The sequence below is a fragment of the Anastrepha ludens genome, chromosome 3 (genome assembly GCF_028408465.1).
Source record: "Anastrepha ludens isolate Willacy chromosome 3, idAnaLude1.1, whole genome shotgun sequence".
NCBI lineage: Eukaryota > Metazoa > Arthropoda > Insecta > Diptera > Tephritidae > Anastrepha > Anastrepha ludens.
This window is the reverse complement of record NC_071499.1, coordinates 3,285,752-3,298,245: the sequence shown is the minus strand read 5'-3', so window position 1 is coordinate 3,298,245 and position 12,494 is coordinate 3,285,752. Positions and strand designations below refer to the sequence as shown.

At 34.1% G+C, this 12,494-nt stretch overlaps 1 protein-coding gene across 2 annotated transcripts; it reads right to left on the bottom strand.

Moving 5' to 3' along the window:
• Positions 1-2,523: 2,523 nt before the first annotated feature.
• On the bottom strand, positions 2,524-11,574 carry LOC128856861 (ran-binding protein 16). 2 transcript variants are annotated; one of them, XM_054092272.1, is made up of 21 exons: positions 11,221-11,574; positions 10,868-11,097; positions 10,643-10,808; positions 10,326-10,555; positions 10,041-10,257; positions 9,867-9,965; positions 9,658-9,804; positions 9,120-9,593; positions 8,850-9,055; positions 8,411-8,555; positions 8,198-8,345; positions 7,755-7,908; positions 7,269-7,674; positions 6,854-6,992; positions 6,705-6,782; positions 6,587-6,648; positions 6,379-6,518; positions 6,203-6,322; positions 6,060-6,130; positions 3,344-3,450; positions 2,524-2,740 (listed from the first exon to the last, which is right to left on the bottom strand). In XM_054092272.1, the coding sequence occupies exons 1-20, from the start codon at positions 11,221-11,223 to the stop codon at positions 3,368-3,370; spliced, it is 3,318 nt and encodes a 1,105-aa protein (XP_053948247.1). In that variant the 5' UTR covers positions 11,224-11,574; the 3' UTR covers positions 2,524-2,740; positions 3,344-3,367. The 2 variants fall into 2 exon arrangements, with proteins under 2 accessions (XP_053948247.1, XP_053948248.1); XM_054092273.1 differs by lacking the exon at positions 3,344-3,450.
• Between the last annotated feature and the right edge of the window lie 920 nt (positions 11,575-12,494).

Here is a 12,494-nt window from a genome sequence, read left to right as displayed (position 1 = left end):
AAACAGCTGAAAAATTTTGACGCATCGTCTTTACCGCCATGTAAAACCGAGTTACATCAGCAACTTCTCCGAGCTCAATATATTGGAAATACATGGCGAAACGCTTATTTGAAATTTCCAACTTGTTATCTCCCAGAATCGAATGGCTGGGGGAGAAATGGAGAATTTCTTTCTTTTAATTGGTTTGACAGCGACCAATTCCCTCAATCAGTCCTTGGAGCTGTCATAGAAACTCCTTCAATGAATGACAACATTGAATCAGGTATAGTATTTTACGCCTTCATTCATAGTCCGAAATATTGCAACTATCAGGTATTTTGATTGACGGTATGATTTTCTTTCAGATACTGAAGCTGAAGAAATAGAAAATTACTATTGCAGTTCAGACTCGAAATCTATTTCTGACATAGAAAATTAAAAATTTAATTTTGTTTTTTTTTCTATCCATTTAATTAATTAAATAAATAAATAAAGGAATAATAAATTAGAAATAAAAACTTTTTTAAGAAAAAGAAAAAAAATCCTATTCTCTAATTTTTTGATGAACAAACCTATCATCCTTCCCATTTTTGCAAGACTGTACGGGGATACAGAATATGAACAATATACGCTCTCTCTCGCGCGCCCACATTCACGTGAGTCGGTCTCGCTCGCACTCACAGGAATGAAATTTTCCAAATTTTCCATGTGATGGGACCATCAGAATGGGCTGGCTCTACACATTTCATCAATTTATTGTATTGCCAATGTTGTGTAAAAAAGACAGCCGGTATAAAATATGTTGACTTGTGCTTCCATCAACGCACTTTCAACATGGGCTGGCAGTACTTTGGGACCACGAGAATGGGATGGTTGCCATCGCTTCATTTTATACAGATCGTAAATGAAATTCTGTTAAAATTTCAAGTGGTATAAAATATGTTGAGTAAATGTTTTTTATTAACAATTAAAAAAAAAAAAACGCATAATTAAGACCGCTATTGAGCAGCCAGCCCGCCGGATATCGATTCTAGTATTAAAAAACTAATCTCACACAAAATTTCAAGAAGTATAAAATATGTTGGGTTTTTTGGTAATGAGCTCTCCGTCTATTACTTTAAATTCTGCAACGGGATTGACGACACTGGGTTTAACGCGATCCTATGATTATGCGCCTATGATACTACTTACTTAGTGATTTAGCCATGGAAATTGGCGAATTAAGTTTATTAGTGCAAAGTTTTTAATTAATAGAGAAATGTGTATTGATAGAGAATTCAGAATTCTGTTTGGCATTTCGTTTAATATTTACGGCCGATAAAGCAGATTGCAAAGAGCCGTTAAAAAGTACATAACAAAACTTGGAAGCTCCCATTTCATCCGCAATAATTCATACGTGTATCGCTTCATAAAGACGAAAGGTGTATATATCAAATAACTACTGTACGCTACGTGAAAATGTACGTATTGTCCCGAAACCCACTTTTTTCAGTTATGTGCTATTCATTGCTTCTAAATATAATAAAATTTAGTGGTATATGCGGTTTTTACAACAAATTCTATGTTTTTCCACAATACTGAACTGATTTATAACTTCAACAAAAAACGTATTTTTAACGCTCAACGATAAGATATAAGGCCTCTTCTATTCGCCACTTCTCTGCTCGACTGACTTGACGAAAAATTTGCACGTGAAAGCAACAACAAAAGGTCTCTTCTTTTTTCCAAGCGTTAGCAAATGCCAAACAGATGAAGCAACTGGTATAAATGAACATATCTCGGCAGCGCTATAATAGAGCTGTCTTAAATAACTTAAACTTTGTTGTTGCTTTCGCATGGACATTTTTTCGTCAAGTTAGTCAAGTAGTGAGATAGCGAGGGGGGAAGTGGTTTCTATTCGCCCAAAGTTATCGAGCAAGATTCGCCGGTAAGCGAGTACGGTTGTACCTCATTAAACTCGTATAACTCTCTATTTTACAATTTCTAGCGCAATTCAATTGTAGCGCTAGATATGTTTATTTATACCAACCGCATCATCTATTCGCCACTCGCTAACGCTTGGCGAAAAGAAGGGGCCTAAAGAAAGGAATGAAGCAATCGTGCAAACCATTTTAAAAGACTTTTCATGCAACAATAGGCGAATTTTTGACGGTTAGAAGCCTATACTTTTGCAAAAGTTGCTTGAATTTTACGTAAAAAATCGTGCAACTCAGCGGATGTGATTGCAACTCGAATAAGGCCGTCTCTTGAAGGTTTTCCACAGTGATCATCGATGCTTAGACAAACTCAATGGTAATCATGCGCAACCTGCTTGACAGAGGCGACCGTGCTTGTAATTATAATGCACAAACATAAATCATTATTTACATCAATTGTTTTTATTAAAATTTTGCTTTGTCCACGTATAAAATAATCATCTTACGCGTAACATATGACAAACTTTTATGTTAGCAAAATAAAATCGAGCCAGCGCAACCAGCCACTTATCGCTTTCGATGTCCTTTCATTAATAAAATCTGTACAGCACACTCAAATGCAGCAAAGTAATATATAAATTTAAATATATCTATATTTCTTGTTATCTTTCCTTATTATATATATTTTTTTTTCATTTGTAATCACTATGAGTTATCGATTTTCAGCCGTTCAAACTTAACCAGCAGGTGCAGGACATTTAAAATTGTAAAATGTTGGCCTTCTCCAAGCTGTTCTTAAACAGATACTGAATAATTTGTCTCTGAATAGACTTGGTACGCATTATCTGAAAATATATAAATAAGATCGAAATAAATTAGGTTAGTTTCACACATACCCATATGTATGTAAATATACGCAATACATATTCAATCTTCAGTCTAGAGGCACTTTGCTTTTTATGTGAATGGTCCAAATCGCTTTTTGCTTAAGATGGTTTCATACTTCATTTTTAGCATTTAAGTTTGTTTCAAACAATCCACTTGTATTGTTATTGAAACTTTTATTAACAACATATTTTTACTAATATGTTATATGAAATAGAAGGCTTCAAAATCTTTATCATTTATTTCAATCAATTATTTTTATATCAATAAATTTCCCACAATTTATTACTTCACGTGCATTATTATTCCAACCAAGCATACAATTTTCTCATATATATTACATATGTAGATACCCATGTATCTATAAGTAAATATACATACGATAAGCACTTTTCCCAGATCTTTTCTAATTACAAAATAATATATCGTGTGACAATAGTTCTATAACAGTATGTGAACGAAAAGACTCAAACTAAACAAAACCAAAATAAAAAATACTAATAAGCAGATGAAATAATGTTACAAGTTCTTAATCATTAATATACATATGATTTAACATTTACCCTCCCACGAGCGCTGGAAAACTTTTAGTCATCGTCCCTCATGTACTCTTTCTCGAGCTCGTTGAGCAAAAAATCATTGATATCGCTAACTGAACTGACAACATTAACTGAAATAAATAATAAATAAATATAGATTAACTCGCCCTGCATATCACACGATAAATCAAGAATTAGTAGCTGTGTTTTTTACCCGCATATGAATTTGTGCCTACAGCAAAAAACAAAACGCACATCGACAATGGCACCACTGTTCAACAAATATCAAATCAATATTTATTGAAATCAATTACGCATTGAAAAACGCAAGCGGTTGGAAAGGTTTTTAATTAATAAAATATGTGTATTGATACGTTTATCTTGTTTTCACAATTCTGAAAGTGTGTTGGTCGATATCAACCAAGCTGATATTTCGTTCAATATTTACGGTCGATAAAGCAGATTGCAAAAAGCCGTTAGAAACTGCATAGCAAAACTTGTAAGCACCGATTTCATCCACAACTATTTCACATAAAACTGTGTATTGCTTCATACAAATTTTAATCGCAGACGCATATGCGTGTAAAGAACACAGCTAATATTAGCAAAGGTATGGGAAAACTTAGCGCTTTACATATGAAATGCACAGGAATCAAGTAAAGTATATACGAGTATAATACATATATATATCACAATGTTTTTTCGACTTTAAGCTAATGAATTATATGAATATATTATATATATATTCTCTACCAATTTGTGGTGGGCGTCTTAATGTTTTGCAAGAAATGGAAGGGCCTGCATGTTTCTTTTGGCACGAGGTTTTTATGAGAAATACACTTGGAGATTTGCCATTGTTTGCCGAGGGACGTTCACTATTAGACAAAACCTTTTCTTCTATCAATTGATGTTTCGAGCTTGTGCACCTCCGAACAGCCGCCATTAGCCTTAGACTCATTATTTAAAATAAATTAAAAATAAGAATACAAGCCACGAGAAGGAATGTAAAAACATTACATATGATAAAAGATAATCTCTTTTGTTATGACAGATGTTAAAGTTTTTTGTAACCTAAAGTTTACTATACAACTTTAAAATATATTAAATTTTCATTTTCATCATTACATACATCTCTCTAGGAAGCAGGACTGTCAATTGGACTCAACAGCAACAAGATTTTGTATATTGGAAAATCCCAAAGAAAAAGAAAAGGACAAAATGCGTTGAACAGCCAACATGGATTGGAAGCTAGAAGCATACGACGATAGTGCGAATGGAACGACTTCTCGTCATTTTCTTTTATGCTGGCATCTGAATGTACACGGCGAAAGAAAAAAAAAAACAAATCAGCTGGTCTACTGATATCACCTTTAATTGATTCGCATTGACTTGAATATCAAATCGTTTTTAACTTTTGCTGTGAAGTTTGCTGAAAACTTAAATGTCGAAAAAATTGCACTAAGAATCTCAATTACCAAATTTTCCCGTTGTCACAAGCAGAGCTGGGCAATAAGAATTAAATGTGCAATTAATTGCGTATAGGATTATGATTATTTTAATCGCAGCTTCAAAACTTTTAAATTATCGAATTGACCTTAAATTAAAATTATAGTAATCTCAATTCAGGAAAAAGGTAAAATACAATTATAGTAAACGGAATCACGGAATAAAGAAAGCATTCGATGTACGATTACAATAATTCCAGAATTAAGCTTTTCTTAATTACAATTTTTTGAGTAATCTTAAACGAAGTATTTCGAGAATTGTGCAAAAGTTAAATAGGGAAGAAGTTGAATAGAGTAAATATTGCATTTCTGGGAAAACTTCAACATTTTCTTATATAATTGTTTGAATTTTACGAATTTTCCAAATTTAGTTTCAAGCGAAGAGTCTTACTGTTCTGCATAAGATGATACAATCGATATCGAATTTTTGAAATAATATTTTGTACTAGTGAATTTATTTTTTAGTAGTAATTTTTACCACCGGGTATTCGAGGGCATTTGTTGTTGTTGTTCGCTATACATATATATGGGAAATCCTGCTAGAGTGACAGTTTATGGCCGAATAAAAATCCGGGTCGTTCCGGCTACGTAGAACCGACAGTCGTGGGAACGTTCGAATTTTTATTGTTGTTGATGTAACAACATAAACATTTCCCATGCATGTACGGGAATGCTGCTGGAGTAACAGTCCTTGACCAGATAGAAATCTGGGTCGTTCCGGTAACGTAGAACCGACTGTCGTGGGAACGTATTTTTGTCTTTGTTCCTGGTATATTTTCTACAAATATTTTCTACCATGCTAATTTCTAATTTATTTCAGGTATTGATGGCAACGTAAAGCTTAAAAATTATTTTTTCTGACTGAAATTCACTTTACAAAGTAAATATATGTAATGGCAGTGACGTCTACTGATATCTAGTAAGAATAACCCTTTGCAACGATTACAGTAATTCTTAAACAAAAAAGACAGGGCAGGACTACATTTTAAGTAATCCTCCATTAAACGAACTTACATTACGATGACAGCAATGTTGAATCCAACTCTTTCAAAAATACATCGCTGAAATCTTAATCTATGTTCACACGACAGACGATTATATTAATTTTAATTGGATTTTCTTTTGAAGACTACTGCAGTCATAATCATTTCGTAATCCTAATCCGTATTGCCCAGCTGTGCTTACAAGTTTAAGCTATGTTTTATTAAATAATAGAGTATTTTCTTAGAACTCACCTGTATTATAACTTGATGATTTTGGTAAATTAACAACATCACGACGGAACGAAGAAAGATTTTGCGTAAATCTAAAATATATACAAATTATAGAGAATTAGAACTCAAATTTTAATAAAATTAGCCTGCAAAATTTTAAATACTTCTCTTTATTTTTGCTCGACACGTTTCGCTCTATACCGACCATAAGATCTTCAAACCATTGCGCCATTGTTTGTTGTTTGTCTAATGGTTGTGCCCGGATTATATTATCTTTTAAAGATCTGTAATAATAAATGAAGTCTTAGTGGTGAGGATGCACATATCATAGGGGGCGTACCTAAAGTAGTCTTCATATAGAAGTATGAGAACTAATAGGGGTCGTGACATTGACCACTGATTTCTGCAGTCTTCTGCCATGACGTTGTTCAACAAAGTGGACATCATATTTTGTAACAACTCTGAGTTCATCTCCACTACCTGAAAAGAGCATTTAAATTAAGACAACTACAAAATTTATTTATTCAAAATTCATTAATTAAAAATACCTCAAGGAACTGTGCGTTTTCAGGAGAGATATTACGCAATTTTTTGTTTGGGAATGTCGAAACTGAAATATTTAAATACATAAATATTTTCTGATTTAATCTACAGTCACAAACATACCCTTTAATTGTAATTGTTTAAATATATACGATACGATACTATCCAATATGGAACAGCAGCTGATATAAATCGTCGAATCTGTAGTGGTAATCAAGTTTGCATTTTTAAAGTAAGTGATACTACATAAAACAAATTGTTTTTATTTTTACCTAAAGCAGAAAGGCCTTTTGAAAGGCTCTCCAAAATATAGACAAACGCTCGCGGTTCTAAACTTGCTAGAAATGTTATGTGATCCTGTGATAAGCAGTTGAGCAATCCATAATACGACGAAGACAATTTCGGATATTCCTGTTCAGAATAATCACGTTGCAATTATTCAATTATATTTTGGTTTTTGAATGCAATATACCCACCAGAGCGGGTCCATACAAGGTGGCAGCAGTAATCTCAATGTCGAAGAGATCTGTCTTTTTTGTTTGTCTTTTGTTCGGATATTTACATTCTGATTGAAATATTGAATGTCATTGAATGTCAACGTCAAATTACAAAATTGCAAAAACCAAATACAATATTATGTTTTTGTACTTCTGCTATCACCTTGTACGGCTACGCCTTGATACCCACCAACAAGTCATTTTGCTGTATTGACATTATAAGCTTTGCAGCAATATTCAAAACGTTATCAAGTGTATCATCGCCGTATAGCTTAAATACGCCAAAGTTTACGTAATTTCCTCCCAAGGCATTTTTAAGAATTAAGAAGCAAATCGAAATGCCTTTTAAACGCATTGGATACTGCTGATCCCGCGGCACATCCAGATGTAATATACGATTTCCATAAATGCATATCAGTTTGGACGCCTCTCGAAATAATAGAATTCCCATTGGGCTTGATACGTTGCCTTGCAAACGCTGAGTGCGGCAATGCACAAGCTCGGCGAACAATTTCAGTACAGGGGTTGTGACCGCAGGATCATGAGCCCACAACTCCACGGCACGTATGAGTATGGGCAAATAATCGGCGTAGTAACTTAGAAATAGAATATGAAACAGTCATGTATAAAAGAGTTCTTGAAGTTCATGAAAATAAGCGCTATCTAAATCACTTACAGCCATTCAAACAGCATTGTATAGGGTATACGAGCATTTAATGGTTGAGCTAGGCCACGTAAATCTCGCGCCAAGCCAATAATTGCCTTCTTGGCCTCCTCGTTTGGAAAACTGTTAGCATCCATCAAAACAGTGCCAAGTGATTCAAATTGGTCTGCAAGTATATAAGTTTCGCCAATTAATAAATGAATATTATAACTGTATAATTATTGAGACGTAGAAAATACAATCTGACATGATGAAAATTTCCACGCAAATGAGAATATCCAATATATTTGGTCAAGGTGAAATTAAATCACATGCGTAATTATGTAATAGTTCTTTCATCTCCAAGTTTTCGTATTTTTATACTTAATCTAATGCATAGATAGATATCCTCATGCTTGTCAGAAATGCATTTGTTAACATGTTCGAGATATTGATGAATGTCGTTGGCATATTACTTGTGAGAGGTGTTAAAAAGTTGTAGAAACGCTCCTCATCTTCGCCCAAGTCGAACATAAGCAAGCGCCCAAGCGAAGTATAGAACATTGTGCGGCAACGCATCTCCGATAACGATGAATTGGTACCCAAAAACGGAAAGTGCTCACTCTAGCAAATACGTTAATTAACAGTCAGCTTAAAGCAAAGATGAAATAAACGCATCGACCACTCACCGTATGATGGGTTAACATGAATTGCACCTCCTCCAATTTGGCTAGCTTTCTCACAGAATTAAAATGCACAGATAGATCCGAAAGCAACATTAGTGTTTTAGTTATGATTTGTTCAGAATGACCCCAGAATTTTAGATTAGTTATGCTGTAATTAAGGTAATAATTTATCATAATTAATTGAAGTACTAACCAAACTGTTTGTAGGAGGTAAAAATACTTTAAAGAAGCGCCCCTTGTAGGCTGTGAAAGGTGTTTTTTTACTCTGAATTATTTTAATTTTTCAAACTGAGGTATGTTTTTGTTTTATTTGTTTTAATAATTACAAATTGAAAACACTACCTTACAAAAATAAACGTATAACAAAATTATTTATGCAAATAATAACTTGCGATTCAAAAATATGTATGTGAAATATTAAAAGTATGAAAAGTTGACTCACATTTTCCGATTAATAAAACTTAAGAGCATTTGGTCGTCATTTAAACCAAACACTTCGCTAAGCCGTTTATAAACATTTGCCTTTTGCGTTTGTTCGCTGATGTGCATTTTGCGGACTTGTTCCAAAAAACTTAATATAGCCAATTCAAGTTTCTCACAACCTGCTTGTGGTAATCGGGCATCCGTTAAACTCATTAATTGTAGCACCTAAAATCATTTTAAAAACGTCTTATTACGAGGCTCATTCTAGGCAAGATGCAGCCGCACATACCCTGATCACTAATTCTGCATCCATCGTGTCATGATCATCGTTCGAGTTAACGGTCAGGCGCCCAACGATTGCTGATCCAATGACATAAACTAGCCAAGTGAGCTGCAATTCATGGACGGTAATATCCATTGGATTAGCATTAGGCGTCTGCAGCAAGTTTTCATACTCTCGGGCCTTTTGATCAAAATGCTGAACAAGCAATGTACACGTTTTGTCATATTCACAACGCTCGATCACAGACAATTGCTCTAATTGTTGTTGAACCATACATAAATCGTCCAAAGGATCTTCCATATTGTCGCGCACAATAACTGGAACAGCATCGAGACGCGACTCAATATAAGCTTTGGTCACCTCAGGTGTATACGTCCCCAATAAATGTGGTTCGGGGGATTTAACGTACGGCACAGATGCTACCATTCGTTGCCACAAAGTAAGCAAATAATGGACACTATTTGGAGCAAATTGCCATATCTAATACAGGTTAAATGGATCTGTTAATGCTGAGCAAATAAAATGCAGATTATACAAAACTAACCTGAAGCGACTGCACAGTAAACTTTGCTATCAACTGGATTGCTTCTGGATAACATGGTACTGCTATAAGTTCACCCAACTGGTAATTAGATTTTAGGCGCGCCAAAAGGCGGCAAAATTCATGATAGTTGTCGGGGTCACTAAGTCCCTATAAGTAATTCAGATTTTATTAAAGTTAAATATCGAAATAAGTAAAGAAAATAAATTTACATGCAGATTCACAAGTATATTTTTGACGCCTTCCACCAAATGAGTAAGAAATTTTGTTCGCTCTGAATTATTGAAAAGCGAACGACGCACAGAAGTCATCTATAAAATATCATAAGGTTAATATAAAAACTAATGTGTGTCTTATCAATATTTATATTATTATTTAAAACTTACTTGTACGAGACAAGAAAGAGAATAACTGGCCAAACCATTAGGGAGTATCTGGTACAGATCGAAAAATAGTTTTAAAGTATTAGAATCTAAAAACGCTGGTCTCCATGATGTGGGTATCTGCACACTGTTCATGTCATCGGATGATTCATCCGTTGAACTACCAATAAAATCAAAGCTCAGGCAATTTTTCGTTAGACGCAATACATGTGAAATTAGTCTATTAAAGAAAACACATTAACCATTATCATTATTTAAAGAAAACATTTCACTGATTTTAATACGAACGCTTGTTGGGATTCATCCATAAAATTTAAATTTTTGCTGTTGTCACGCGCAGTAACCAACAACGAACAGGATAATAAAAAAATATCATACAGTTGTTGGTCACGGAATGAAGTGGCAATCTTTCGGTTCTTTGAAAAAGATAAATTCACATCGACTTCAACTATGGAATTCATTTCCAGAACGAGTTGCGATAAAATTTGAACGCCAATAGTGCAATGTTCTACCGAACCCTACAAAATTAATTTGATATTTGTTTTAAATTTATATTAGGGGTATATGTAATTATAGGGAATAAATATATAATAGAAGAGCCCCACCTGTAAGAACTTCTTCACATCCTCAAAAAGATTTTGAAAAATCAATTCACTCTTGTACATATCGAACCAGCCATATTTTGTTATCTTTGCGAGAAGGGTAACGAGCGCTTGCACCACGAAATGTTGCAAGTTTGGTCTATTGGCCAAATAATTTAACACGTAACTTCTGCGGGGCAAACATACTTTGTTATTTAAAAGTACGAAAAAATATATTTTTTGTTTAACCTGATATCAATACGCTGTTCTAAATTGAGTCCTTGTATCAATTTAGTAAGCGTTGTCGCCGCCAACATCTGTGCATAGCTGGAATCTGCACGTTCTAAAAGCATTTGACATTTGGGTAACGCATCCTGGCTGCTTACGAAAGCTACTAATGCTTTTTCAGCATCAGAACGTATCACTGAGTCTGTTGCCTCATAGAGCTGCTTACAAAGTATTTCTAACTGCTGTATTTCCTGTGGTATACAAATATTATTTATTTAAACTATGAACATAACCTTAAGACCGATTTAGAAATTTTGTAATAACTGAATACTACCTGCCGCAAAGAAATGCGTTTGGAACGCCATTACACTTACCATTATTACTTAAGACTTAAAATACTTGTAAATCAATACTCCTGCTATAAAACGAGAAATATTGTTTTCCTATAAGAACTTCTAATTTTATTTAAACGTTGAATTCAGCCCCACGGCTTAGCTACTTTGTACCACAGCAGATCTTAACTTCACGCTGTACAATATGGGATCTTTCGAAACAATATTATTTTTATTAATAAGTATCACTATCAATTCAATTCTCAATTGTTTATCTTCAAGTTTCTGATTTTGTGGAGCAGTTATAACAAATTGTGATTGCAAATTCACAATTTTATGTTTCTCTGTATATTTCTTGTTTTTCAACAGCGGCCATTGACAGTTTGGAAGAGGTTGCCACCACAGCGAGAACGATGCTTTTTAGAACTAAAACAAAAAGAAAGATTAAGTACTAAGCACAGAAAGTCTAATTGTACGGCATTTCACAGTATTATCGGTACGAGACTTTAATATTTACTAAGGTCATTCTCAAAAGTCGGAGTTGGGCTAAAACTCTAGGTCCTTCCACTTGTGAAACAACGTCAAGACGAACATCACAAATAGAAGAAGGAACTTGGCCCTACACCAAACAGAAGTATTCGCGCCAATTCTTAATTTTTAAGGTTTTTTTTGTATGCAGCCGAGCTTTGTCTCGGAGCTCCACTCAGGATAACTCCTTTTCGTTGGGCAGAGCCTACTTTTGTTAAAGTTTGTATTATGATTTTAATAAAACAAATAACGAGATGAGTTAAGAGTATTGTCACGTTCATTATTATAATATTGTATATTTTAAGAAATTGGAGTTTTAAATCGATGGAATCTTACTTTTTGCCTTTTAGTTTATTGTTATTTTCCCATATCCCACTATGGATGAGGATATAAAAAATACAGATATTTTAGTCTGTACTTATACAACTTTTTTGTTATCTTCTTGCTCTTTGAGTGTTTATATGAATTTACATATTTAAGGGGGTCTTCTGGTCTCCAGCGAAAAAAAATCGATTTTTTTTTTTGCATAATTTTGTTGTATGTGTATGCGAGAATACGCCACAGAAAGGATTTTTTGAAAATCGCATTTTTTCACATTTTTCTGGGCACCGAAGTGTACCCTCCTCCGGCCGTTTTCATCATAAACTTTATCTTTAAACGCGTTTCCCCGAAAATCGTGTTTTTAAGCATTTTGGTCACACTTTTCATAGTAGTTATACTCCGATTTCAATGGTTTTGGTCTTAAAAGGTTCGGAAAACTTACCGCTAAGTTTCCCCGTGTACGATTT

Excerpts from the sequence above, each read along its gene's own strand:
- LOC128856861 (XM_054092272.1), bottom strand. Across the intron at positions 9,805-9,866 it reads ATATACTTGTGAATCTGCAT|GGACTTAGTGACCCCGACAA; the intron begins GTAAATTTATTT and ends AATTACTTATAG. Across the intron at positions 6,649-6,704 it reads TAAACAATTACAATTAAAGG|TTTCGACATTCCCAAACAAA; the intron begins GTATGTTTGTGA and ends TAAATATTTCAG.